At 34.6% G+C, this 12,738-nt stretch overlaps 2 protein-coding genes across 2 annotated transcripts; both read left to right on the forward strand.

The window, feature by feature from the left end:
- Window positions 1–1,247: 1,247 nt before the first annotated feature.
- On the forward strand, window positions 1,248–3,268 carry LOC127164279 (microfibril-associated glycoprotein 4-like). Its single transcript, XM_051108118.1, has 3 exons — window positions 1,248–1,418; window positions 1,506–1,676; window positions 2,322–3,268. Exons 1-3 carry the CDS (start codon window positions 1,289–1,291, stop codon window positions 2,576–2,578), a joined length of 558 nt encoding a protein of 185 aa, XP_050964075.1. The 5' UTR covers window positions 1,248–1,288; the 3' UTR covers window positions 2,579–3,268.
- A 2,625-nt stretch (window positions 3,269–5,893) lies between these two features.
- LOC127164303 (microfibril-associated glycoprotein 4-like) lies at window positions 5,894–7,830 on the forward strand. The gene is made up of 4 exons (XM_051108165.1): window positions 5,894–6,094; window positions 6,175–6,271; window positions 6,359–6,526; window positions 7,506–7,830. Exons 1-4 carry the CDS (start codon window positions 5,897–5,899, stop codon window positions 7,760–7,762), a joined length of 720 nt encoding a protein of 239 aa, XP_050964122.1. The 5' UTR covers window positions 5,894–5,896; the 3' UTR covers window positions 7,763–7,830.
- Window positions 7,831–12,738: the final 4,908 nt, after the last annotated feature.

Here is a 12,738-nt window from a genome sequence, read left to right on the forward strand (position 1 = left end):
GTTACCAATATATATATATATATATATATATATATATGAAGAGTTCAGATGCAAAACCAGCTAAAAGCCATCTCGGTCAAAAATGAGATAATGATACTGAGTGAATACTTTTGACACATATTATACGTCCATCAAATACTTTTACTTCAAACTCACTAAATTCCAGCCTCAGCCCAATCAGAAGTGCCAGTACTTACATAGAAATCTATACAAAGTAGCCAGAAAGAAATGCTCATTTTAAAGAAAAATGTCTGATGGATTTAGAGGCTTTTGCATCTGAACTCTTCATACATATTTATTTATTTATTTATTTATTTAAATGATGCATATTCCCCGTATCGTGAAACATGAGATATGCCTCTAGATACATTTATTTTAAAACATATATTTAGAAATCGTGATATCTGCTGAATTAATTTATTCTGTCTGTCAGAAACACTGTTGCAGTGTGTTTCTGACAGACAGAATAAATTAATTCAGCAGATATCACGAATAATTGTGGTTTATTATCATATAAAATGCCATAATAATTCATAATCATTTAATTTGTTATTTCTCAAAATAAAAACATCTGATCTTCCAGAAATAATTTTGTCAACACTGAGGAAATTAACATTTGATAGTGCATAATTAATGTTTTTATGTACTTTACTTTTCTAACAGACATTTAGTTAATATTGAACATGTCATAAATGTACATGTCATAAAGACAAAGAGGAGGAGTGTGATTATCTGACAGATATAAAGAGTGTTTGTGTCAGACTGAACAACTCAAACGGTGAGTTACTGCTTTATTCATTTACCTCACAAAATACTTTTTTTAGAAAATAAAATTTGAAATAAATATAACATGATAATGTTTCTTTTCATTCCTAGATAAAACTGATTTCTGCTGTGATCTACTGAGGAGAACCTGAGAAAATGGCAGTAAGTTTTTGTGTTTGCTACATTATTTACCCTAACCCTCTGGTTTAAACTCATATTTGTTTATTTTCAGTGTGATGTTCATCTCTTTCTCTTTCTCTCTCTGTTTTGTGTAGTTGATGGTGTTTTTGGTGGCTTTTCTCCCGCTTGTATTGGGCAGTTACTCTACATTCAGGCCATTCGACTGTTCTGACGTCTATAAATCAGGACAAACAGTCAGTGGGATTTATCGCATCTATCCAGCAGGTGATTTTCCTGTCTGGGTTTACTGTCAGATGATCTCTTATGGGAACGATGACGACAAAGGAGGATGGACAGTAAGAATGTGACTCTAGATCATTAAACTCACATCAGAACATTGATTATGAATCATATATTGTATATAAACCCATCACAGGTGATTCAGAGGAGAATGGACGGCAGTGTGAATTTCTATCGGCCGTGGAATCAGTACAAGAGAGGATTTGGGAATGTGGAGGGTGAATACTGGCTGGGTAAGATCTCACAGCGTGTGTCCGTTTGTGTGGGTGTTCATGTCCAGTGTTTGCTTGAACATGTTCTTCATGTGTGTGTGTGATCAGGACTGGAGAACATGTATGAGCTGACACACAACAGGAACTACATGCTGAGAGTGGATCTGGAGGACTTTGAAGGAAGGAAAGCTTTCGCTCTGTACTCGTCCTTCTCTGTGGGTCCAGAAGCTGATGGGTACAGACTACAAGTTTCAGGATTCAGGAATAAAGGAGGAGCAGGTAGGACACTTTCATTTCTAGGAGTAAATGCACAATTGCTCCTGGTTTCACAGACAAGGCTTAAGCCTAGTCCCGGACTCAAATGTAAGTCTGAGCTGTTTCAACTGAAAGAAACTTGCACTGATTGATCCTAAAATATATCAGTGCCTTTGTTTTGTCTCAACATGTACACAAGTAATGTTTTCTCTAAGGCACATTTTTATAAATGACTTAAAAGTACTAATTGAACCATAGCCTAATAATGACTTAGTCTAAGATCTATACTATTCCTTTAATAAAATGTTCATGTCCTCAATTTGGAACCATACTGTTTGTTTTATTTATGCAAAACGTTATGTAAAACACTCATAAAGCAAGCAATACATCTCAGATTCACATTTAAGTTTGAGACTAGGCTTAAGCCTTGTCAGTGAAACCGGGGGTATACTAATTACATACGTGTACTTCAGTGACATCCTTAATCTCTAATAACTCTCTGGACACAGCACTGTTCACACGCTGTGTGGTATCGGCTTTTAGTATCGGAGCATCTTTATGAGTACGTGTACCATTACAGGAGCACTGTACAGGCCTGATACCAGTGTCAGCATCGGTGCATCCCTAATATAATGTTAATCCTGTTAATGATATTTCTTCTGTCTGCAGGTGACTCTTTGACTCACCACAATGGACAGAAGTTCACCACCTTTGACAAGGACCAGGACCCTTACAGCGGAAACTGTGCCAATCTGTATCTTGGGGCATTTTGGTACAATGTCTGTCACTATACAAACCCCAACGGTGTGTATTTATGGGGTGCAGATAATACTCATTATGCCATCGGTGTTGCTTGGTTCACCTGGAAAGATAATTACACTATTAGTATGAAATCAATCAGCATGAAGATTAAAAATATTTCCTAGAAACATTACAGTGTTAAAATCCCAAAGTGACGTGATGCACAGCTTTTCAAGCTCAATCTGACAGTGTGCACAGACAGCGGCGCTTGACACTAGTGTGCACTAGAAAGATTCATCCTTGTCCAGAGTCTGTGATCTTTCGGTCCAGAAGTTATGAATGGTGAAAAATGAATTTGTACTCTTTTAAAGTGGAGTGGCTGGTGTCTCTCACACAAGCGGTTCAGTGTTAGGGATTTTTCTTTGCTTTTAGTCATGTGTCACGATTATAGCCTGTTTTGTTTTTATTTTCTGTGCCTGTGTTGCCTGTCTGTTTCTTTGGTTCCCCTTTTCCCCTTTAATTAGTTTCTATGGTTTCTGATTGGCCCACATCTGTTTCTGTTCTTCCTGATTACACTCCCTGTATATTGAAGACCTGTGTTTCCTTCTATTCTCATTTGTGTTATGTGGTTGTTGTTCTGTTTCCTTTGCCTGTTAGATTTATTGAATCAAAGACTGTTTTTCTGATCTTCTTCATTTACATTCGCAAAAAAGTAGAACTTTTTAAATTAAAAACAGACAAGCAAACCCTGTCCAGACCGAAAAATTAACAAAAAGTTAAGTAACACATTACTTTCCAAAAAAGTAACTAATATAATTTAAAAAAGTAACTAATATAATTAGTTACTTTTTTAGGGAGTAACACAATATTGCAATGCTTTTAAAAGTAACTTTCCCCAACACTGCCCATAACAGTATGCAGATTCTCCTTTTGTGTTTCTTTCATGTTTGTTCTGAGAATCAACATTACATTTACATTCATGCATTTGGCATGTGTTTTACTACTGTACTTTTACTAGTCTTTTACTAGTCACTTTACTATACAAAGTGACTTACATTGCATTCAAGGTTTTATGAATTATGGTATCTGCACTATTTCTCCCCAGACGCTAAGGCTGATAACACTCTTTATACTCCTTTAATATTAACTGCTTGTTTATTGCACTACTTTGCTGGTTCTTGGTCATGTGATGTTGCTTATCTATATTATGTTATATACAATATTTATCTTTTTGTTCTACCAGTATGTTTGTTAGTGTTTGTTTGTTTGTGTGTCCTGTTGCACCTATTAGTTTAGATTTTTCTGTGAGTCAGATAAGCTGCACGAGACTCAGCTGACGCAAGCTTGATACTGTCTCTTATCAGTCACTGATTACACTGAAAGTAATAAAATCAGAATCATTCTCATTAAAGTTTTGGGTGCTGCCCTAGTTATTGTTTGTTATTGATATTTTAATCAGGTTACTTGTCTGGTCTGGCAAGTCAAATTCTCTTTCACTTGCCCCTTCACAAAATCCACTTGTCCAGGACAAGCAGACAAGCGAATGCATAGCCTTTCAAAGTATACTCCATTTGATAGTGTGTACACACACACACACACACACACACACACACACACACACACACACGTGCTAGACAATGTGCACTAGAAAGATTAATTCAGTTGGATTGATATGTGACCGGTCCTATTAACACACTGATTTAATACTCTTTATTTAATTTGCAAGATTGGCTTAATAGTTGGCTCTATTAAAATGATAGAAGACACCATTTTCACCTGGCCAAAAGTATCACGGTCTGAACAAACAGATGCTGTTGACATTTGAAGGAATTGGTTCTATTTTAATAAATTAAATTTGAAAGCTGCAAGTCATATACCTGTAATCCTGAGCTTCCACAAACTTTTCAGTAAGAACATATAAAATGCTTCATATTTATTTTAAAATAACATTCATGGACATGTAAACTTTTTTTGTTTTTCTTTTTGATGCATTGCTATGAACCTCAGCACCCTAATAAACATCTTGTTTGCTTTGAGAGAATGTTGAACTGTGTTTCCTCCTCATTGGCCCTTTGAATCTTTAGGGAAATGGTCTGAATGAATAACAGTAAGCATGTTAATGATTATGAGTAATTGCTCTCTTAGATCCATGTTTCCTTCTTAAAGTAAAATTTATGACATGTTGAAAATTAAATGTACAATTGAAATGATCAAGTCCTGATTTTTGACATGGGGAACAGACTGGCATTTCACCTCCAATGACTGATGAACTATTGGTTATTAAAGATTAGTTAGTTAGTAAGGTAGTTGTTAGGTTTAGGTATTGGGTAGGATTAAGGGTGTAGAATATGGTTGTGCAGAATATGTGCTTTATAAGTACTAATAAACAGCCAATATGCCAGTAATCGGCATTCTAATAAGAATGCTACTTACTAGTGAGAACTGGTCCTTATACTAAAGTGTTACCAATATATATATATATATATGAAGAGTTCAGATGCAAAACCAGCTAAAAGCCATCTCGGTCAAAAATGAGATAATGATACTGAGTGAATACTTTTGACACATATTATACGTCCATCAAATACTTTTACTTCAAACTCACTAAATTCCAGCCTCAGCCCAATCAGAAGTGCCAGTACTTACATAGAAACTTATACAAAGTAGCCAGAAAGAAATGCTCATTTTAAAGAAAAATGTCTGATGGATTTAGAGGCTTTTGCATCTGAACTCTTCATACATATTTATATATATATATATATATATATATATATATATATATATATATTTATTTATTTATTTATTTATTTATTTATTTAAATGATGCATATTCCCCGTATCGTGAAACATGAGATATGCCTCTAGATACATTTATTTTAAAACATATATTTAGAAATCGTGATATCTGCTGAATTAATTTATTCTGTCTGTCAGAAACACACTGCAATATAATAATTGTGGTTTATTATCATATAAAATGCCATAATAATTCATAATCATTTAATTTGTTATTTCTCAAAATAAAAACATCTGATCTTCCAGAAATAATTTTGTCAACACTGAGGAAATTAACATTTGATAGTGCATAATTAATGTTTTTATGTACTTTACTTTTCTAACAGACATTTAGTTAATATTGAACATGTCATAAATGTACATGTCATAAAGACAAAGAGGAGGAGTGTGATTATCTGACAGATATAAAGAGTGTTTGTGTCAGACTGAACAACTCAAACGGTGAGTTACTGCTTTATTCATTTACCTCACAAAATACTTTTTTTTAGAAAATAAAATTTGAAATAAATATAACATGATAATGTTTCTTTTCATTCCTAGATAAAACTGATTTCTGCTGTGATCTACTGAGGAGAACCTGAGAAAATGGCAGTACGTTTATGTGTTTGCTACATTAGTTACCCTAACCCTCTGGTTTAAACTCATATTTGTTTATTTTCAGTGTGATGTTCATCTCTTTCTCTTTCTCTCTCTGTTTTGTGTAGTTGATGGTGTTTTTGGTGGCTTTTCTCCCGCTTGTATTGGGCAGTTACTCTACATTCAGGCCATTCGACTGTTCTGACGTCTATAAATCAGGACAAACAGTCAGTGGGATTTACTCCATCTATCCAGCAGGTGATTTTCCTGTCTGGGTTTACTGTCAGATGATCTCTTATGGGAACGATGACGACAAAGGAGGATGGACGGTAAGAATGTGACTCTAGATCATTAAACTCACATCAGAACATTGATTATGAATCATATATTGTATATAAACCCATCACAGGTGATTCAGAGGAGAATGGACGGCAGTGTGAATTTCTATCGGCCGTGGAATCAGTACAAGAGAGGATTTGGGAATGTGGAGGGTGAATACTGGCTGGGTAAGATCTCACAGCGTGTGTCCGTTTGTGTGGATGTTCATGTCCAGTGTTTGCTTGAACATGTTCTTCATGTGTGTGTGTGATCAGGGCTGGAGAACATGTATGAGCTGACACGCAACAGGAACTACATGCTGAGAGTGGATCTGGAGGACTTTGAAGGAAGGAAAGGTTTCGCTCTGTACTCGTCCTTCTCTGTGGGTCCAGAAGCTGATGGGTACAAACTACAAGTTTCAGGATTCAGGGATGGAGGAGCAGGTAGGACACTTTCATTTCTAGGAGTAAATGCACAATTGCTCCTGGTTTCACAGACAAGGCTTAAGCCTAGTCCCGGACTCAAATGTAAGTCTGAGCTGTTTCAACTGAAAGAAACTTTCACTGATTGATCCTAAAATATATCAGTGCCTTTGTTTTGTCTCAAGATGTACACAAGTAATGTTTTCTCTAAGGCACATTTTTATAAATGACTTAAAAGTCCTAATTGAACCATAGCCTAATAATGACTTAGTCTAAGATCTATACTATTCCTTTAATAAAATGTTCATGTCCTCAATTTGGAACCATACTGTTTGTTTTATTTTGTAAATATAATTTATAATTCATTAATATACGAAATTCCGACTTCTGTCGATGAGCAGTGTGAGATGTTGGATATTATGCTCGGGGTAAATTAAAGCTGGCATAGTAGAACATCCAGTGCTTATTGTGAAACCTGTCTGGCTAAACAAGTAGGAATGTGACTACACATCATGTTGGGATGCACTGATACCACTTTTTCACTGTTGATTTATTGCTGTTATTTTAACTTTAATTTAATGGCTCATTAGAGCTTCTTCACTGCAGCAGCTCAGTGCTGTAATCACAAGATGTTTTCTTGTAATAATGCAGGGAACCATTATGCAAAACACTCATAAAGCAAGCAATACATCTCAGATTCACATTTAAGTTTGAGACTAGGCTTAAGCCTTGTCAGTGAAACCGGGGGTATACTAATTACATACGTGTACTTCAGTGACATCCTTAATCTCTAATAACTCTCTGTTTGTTCTGTTGTCGGTTTTCTCTGTCTGGGCACAGCACTGTTCACACGCTGTGTGGTATCGGCTTTTAGTATCAGAGCATCTTTATGAGTACGACTGCCATTACAGGAGCACTGTACAGGCCTGATACCAGTGTCAGCATCGGTGCATCCCTAATATTACGTAAATCCTGTTAATGATATTTCTTCTGTCTGCAGGCGACTCTTTGACTCACCACAGTGGACAGAAGTTCTCCACCTTTGACAAGGACCAGGACTCTGAAAACAGAAACTGTGCCAAACTGTTTCTTGGGGCATTTTGGTACAATTTCTGTCACCAAACAAACCCCAACGGTGTGTATTTATGGGGTGAAGATAATACTCATTATGCCATCGGTGTTGCTTGGGTCACCTGGAAACAGAAATACGCTGTTAGTATGAAATCCATCAGCATGAAGATTAAAAATATTTCCTAGAAACATTACAGTGTTAAAATCCCGAAGTGACGTGATGCACAGCTTTTCAAGCTCAATCTGATAGTGTGCACAGACAGCGGCGCTTGACACTAGTGTGCACTAGAAAGATTCATCCTTGTCCAGAGTCTGTGATCTTTCTGTCCAGAAGTTATGAATGATGAAAAATTAATTCTGGTTGGCTGGTGTCTCTCACACAAGCGGTTCAGTGTTATGGATTTTTCTTTGCTTTTAGTCATTTAATTCAGTATGCCTTTATGTGTCAGGATTATAGCCTGTTTTGTTTTTATTTTCTGTGCCTGTGTTGCCTGTCTGTTTCTTTGGTTCCCCTTTTCCCCTCTAGTTAGTTTCTATGGTTTCTGATTGGCCCACATCTGTTTCTGTTCTTCCTGATTACACTCCCTGGATATTGATGACCTGTGTTTCCTTAGTTTTTTTGTTAATTCTCATTTGTGTTATGTGGTTGTTGTTCTGTTTTTTTTTTGTTGTTGTTGTTGTTTTTTTTGTCTTAGTTTCCTTTGCTTGTTAGATTTATTGAATGAAAGACTGTTTTTCTGATCTTCTTTGTCTTTCTGAACTTCCCCTACCCAGTGTTGGGTTAACACATTACAAGTAACGTGAGTTACTTGTAACTTGTAAAGTAACACATTACTTTTTATTTACAATAAAATATCTGAGTTACTTTTTCAAATAAGTAACGCCACTTACTTTTCCCCCCATTTATTGATTGAAAGCGCTCCTGTTCCCATGTTGAGAGAAATGAGGAGTAAGATGTTTAGTTCTAGACTACATGTGAACATGCATTAGTTCATCTCACTTACAAAAAAACTTCAGTATTCCTCAAAATGTTTAAAAACAGTGAAATGCAACTTAGAATATGATGCAAACCTGCAATTAAATATGTTAAATAATACAAATATGCTTTATCCCTTTTTATTAACCACTGTCTTTGCTGCTGGCCTTCGATGATTCAGTTCAACCATAATAAGCAAAAATTACTAGACAAATCAACATTTGTTCTTCTTTTTTTCAACACTAGAAGAGTGTTGAACTTTCTTCTTCTACATTGTACTGTTCAGATGTGAATTTACTTGTCTATCAGCTTGAAGCTTTTGGTGCGAAAGGGCTTTTACATTTGCAAAAAAAGTAGAACTTTTTAGATTAAAAACAGACAAGCAAACCCTGTCCAGATTGAAAAAGTAACACAAAAGTAACGTAACACATTATTTTCCAAAAAAGTAAGTAACATAATTAGTTACTTTTTTAGGGAGTAACGCAATATTGTAGTGCATTACTTTTAAAAGTAACTTTCCCCAACACTGCCTGTAACAGTACGCAGATTTATGTAAATTCTCCTTTTGTGTTTCTTTCATGTTTGTTCTGAGACTCAACATTGCATTTACATTTATGCATTTGACAGGTGCTTTAATCCAAAGTGACTCACACTGCATTCAAGGTACACATGAAGAGTTCAGATGCAAAACCAGCTAAAAGCCATCTCGGTCAAAAATGAGATTATGATACTGAGTGAATGCTCCTAACATATAGTACACGTCCATCAAATAATTTTACTTCAAACTTGCTAAATTCCAGCCTCAGCCCAATCAGAAGTGCCAGTACTTACATAGAAACCTATACAAAGTAGCCAGAAAGAAATGCTCATTTTAAAGAAATATGTCAGATGGATTTAGCTGGTTTTGCATCTGAACTCTTCACATTTACATTTGATCAGTTATGGTATCTGCACTATTTCTCCCCGGACGTTATGACTGATAACACTCTTTATACTCCTTTAAAGGTGTGGATATCTCATAACCCCCTCACCAGGGGCATAAATGTCATCTAACAGTTGGGGTGGACAATAAACAAAAAATTTCTCAAGAGCAGTTTTTGAAGGGGACACAAAGCTGTTTTGCCTTACATACTTGCCATTTTGGTGCACCGAAAACAAGGTTTTATGTCCGTTTCTCTTATTTTACTGAAGAACTTTTTCTGTTTTTATTTTTTCATTGTGTATTTTTTACAAGAAACTCATTCTTCAGATTTGAATGCCTCCTGCTGGACTAATCAGTGGGGTGATAAGATTTTTTTTCAGCCATGGTTCTAATTTTTCTGGAGGTGTGGCAATACGCTTCAACAAATGTCCTGGGGAAGTCATTACTTATGAAGCTGATGATAGTGGTCATTGGTTAATGGTGGTCCTGAAATCTGATGGTCCTTTTTCATTGTAATTAATATGTATGGCTTTAACAATGCAGCACAATTTTTTCAATTGAATATTTCTCTAAGAAAATATTAGGGAGTATGAAAGTAATTTAATTTGTGAAATACGTCAGTGTTGTAACAAAGCAGTTTTAAATAATGAGGGAAAAAATAAGGTGAACTTCACAATAAATTAGATCATCTTTATCGTAAAAGAGGGCACAAGGTGCCTTTATATGGTCACAAGGTTCCTATTTTAGTTCACATTTTAGTCATTTAGAAGAAGAAGAAAAATAGGTAGCGAAGAAACTCTGTTCATAGTTTAATTATCCAAGATGAGAAATGAAAAGTGTTTGAAAGATTTTAAATTTGAATTTGAAGAATTGAAAAAGAAGTGTTTGTGTTTTATTCTCAATTATATTTTATTTTTCAAAGGTTTTTTACACATTAACTTGAATGCCATCGCTTATAACCAAGACCAAAGCTGCCACAACAATTTTATTTAATTTATTATAGTTTATTTTAAGTGTAAATTGCCTTTTCCACACTCACAATGCCTGGCTACTTGCACTCAGATTGGCATGCTGATCTGGGCAAACACAATAGTATGATAGCAAACCCAGCTAACAAAATATGTATTAAAAATGACTAAGTTATGAATTTTAATAATTAATTAACTTATTTATTTGTTTATGTTTGTCTTTTTTGCCTTTTTATTATGATAGGACAGTGAGTAGACAAGTAGTAGTAGCACAGAAGTAGCACAACAGTGCAACGTGCTACATTTCTAAATGTTCTTTAAATATTCAAAACATTCTGGGTTTTTTTTTTTTTTTTTTTTTTTTTTTTTTTGGTTATGTGGATGCTGAGGGAACATTCCGTTTCATCCTTCTGCAATCATTGTGTGAATGTTACTTTTGAATGTTCTCTGAACGTTCTGAAACAAGAAGTAACATTTACAAAATGTTAGATGAACATCCAAAAAGCTAAAGAGCTACATTACAGATCACACGACCTCAAGCTATGCATGTAATGTATCTATGCTGAAATGATTTTATTGGTTTTTAGGGTGTCAACAACAGCTCAATCAGTTTTGTTTTCAGAGAAAACACCTCATGTTTAATAAAATAAATACGTACGTAGACATAAATACAGACTGTGTGGTGGAATGTCAGTGTGTTTACCCCTCAGACATCAGATCTGCTGAAGAGCAAACCATTGAGAATGTTTTAATTTGAAGATGTCATATAATCTATAAGAAAATGTCCCTAAACACACAAAAGCTAGCTGAGGGGGAAAACACAGACTTCCTACGAGAACATGTCGTCAAATCAATTTTATATCACATCTAAAATACATTCAGTGTGACTGCATTTTGTTATACTGCATCTGTTGCCAGCATATATTCTCGGCTTTGTCCACTAAATTATACTGGTTAAGTCAAGGCAAGACATGTCTAGAAGATAAGTCAAGCAATTTCTAAATGATAACTTCTAACCAGAAAACACAATTAAATAGTTTTTGGCCAGTGATGGAGTTTGCATTTCCAGTATAAGCTACAATAAAATGAGTATCAAATATCTTCAGGTCGATTGTATTGTCAATTCACCTCTTCTTTTTTATTGTGGTCAGAAATAAAACTAAACTGTTCACAACAATTTCAACGATGAACAAGAACACTGAATTTTGGCAACTAAGAGTAGTGTTTTTTGTGCTATTTTGTATTTATTATTATAATATTAGTGTTTTTTATCAGCAGAACATCTGAATAATCGTTGTTCTGTGCTGACACTAAATAAAATTGTGAAATTGTCTTTATTGTGAATTATTGTGCCACATAATTATGACATATGTCATGAAAATGAGAAAAAAGTTGAAGTGAAAAAAGTTATGTGAAAATATTAGACAAGTCATAATTATGCCAAAAAAGTTGAAATTATCAAAGTTAAGACATACCAGTTCATAATTATGAATTATTTTTGAAGTAATATATGTGATCCTGGATACACAAAACCAGTCATAAAGGTACATTTTTTAAAACTGAGATTTATACATCATCTGAAGGTGAATAAATACGCTTTCCACTGATGTATGGTTTGTTAGGATAGGACAATATTTGGCCGAGAGACAACTATTTGAAAATCTGGAATCTGAGGGTGCAAAAAAATCAAAATATTGAGAAAATCGCATTTAAAATTGTCCCAGTGAAGTTCTGAGCAATGCATATTACTAATTAAAAATTAAGTTTTGATATATGTACAGTAGGAAATTTACAAAATATCTTCATGGAACATGATCTTTACTTAATATCCTAATGATTTTTGGCATAAAAGAAGAATCAATAATTTTGACCCATACAATGTATTTTGGGCTATTGCTACAAATATACCTGTGATCCTTAAGACTGGTTATGTGGTCCACGGTCACATATATGATATTAAAAAGCTGAAAATAATGTCTTTCTATGTCCTACCAATGATTTTTACGTTTGTTATTTTTTGTTATAATTATGACTGATCATATTATTTTGACTTGTGTCATACTTGACTTCTAGTTAGAATTTCATGTTTATGACACAGTTGGCTTGTAATTTAGACTTTTCATATGATAAATATAAATGACTTACTTTATATATAATAATTATGCCTTTTTTATTATCTAACATGGTGCAATTGGGCTCCTGTCCGTACATTAAAGGAGAAGTCCACTTCCAGAACAACAATTCACATATAATGTACTCACCCCCTTGTCATCCAAGATGTTCAAGTCTTTCTTTC

The sequence above is a fragment of the Labeo rohita genome, chromosome 1 (assembly GCF_022985175.1).
Source record: "Labeo rohita strain BAU-BD-2019 chromosome 1, IGBB_LRoh.1.0, whole genome shotgun sequence".
NCBI classification, from domain to species: Eukaryota; Metazoa; Chordata; class Actinopteri; order Cypriniformes; family Cyprinidae; genus Labeo; species Labeo rohita.

Bases quoted from the DNA above. Each gene is read 5' to 3' on its own strand.
- LOC127164279 (XM_051108118.1), top strand. From the start codon at position 1,289: ATGAATCATATATTGTATATAAACCCATCACAGGTGATTCAGAGGAGA. The intron at 1,419-1,505 runs GTAAGATCTCAC...GTGTGTGATCAG, and splicing joins GGAGGGTGAATACTGGCTGG to GACTGGAGAACATGTATGAG. The intron at 1,677-2,321 runs GTAGGACACTTT...TTCTGTCTGCAG, and splicing joins CAGGAATAAAGGAGGAGCAG to GTGACTCTTTGACTCACCAC.
- LOC127164303 (XM_051108165.1), top strand. From the start codon at position 5,897: ATGGTGTTTTTGGTGGCTTTTCTCCCGCTTGTATTGGGCAGTTACTCT. The intron at 6,095-6,174 runs GTAAGAATGTGA...AACCCATCACAG, and splicing joins ACGACAAAGGAGGATGGACG to GTGATTCAGAGGAGAATGGA. The intron at 6,527-7,505 runs GTAGGACACTTT...TTCTGTCTGCAG, and splicing joins ATTCAGGGATGGAGGAGCAG to GCGACTCTTTGACTCACCAC.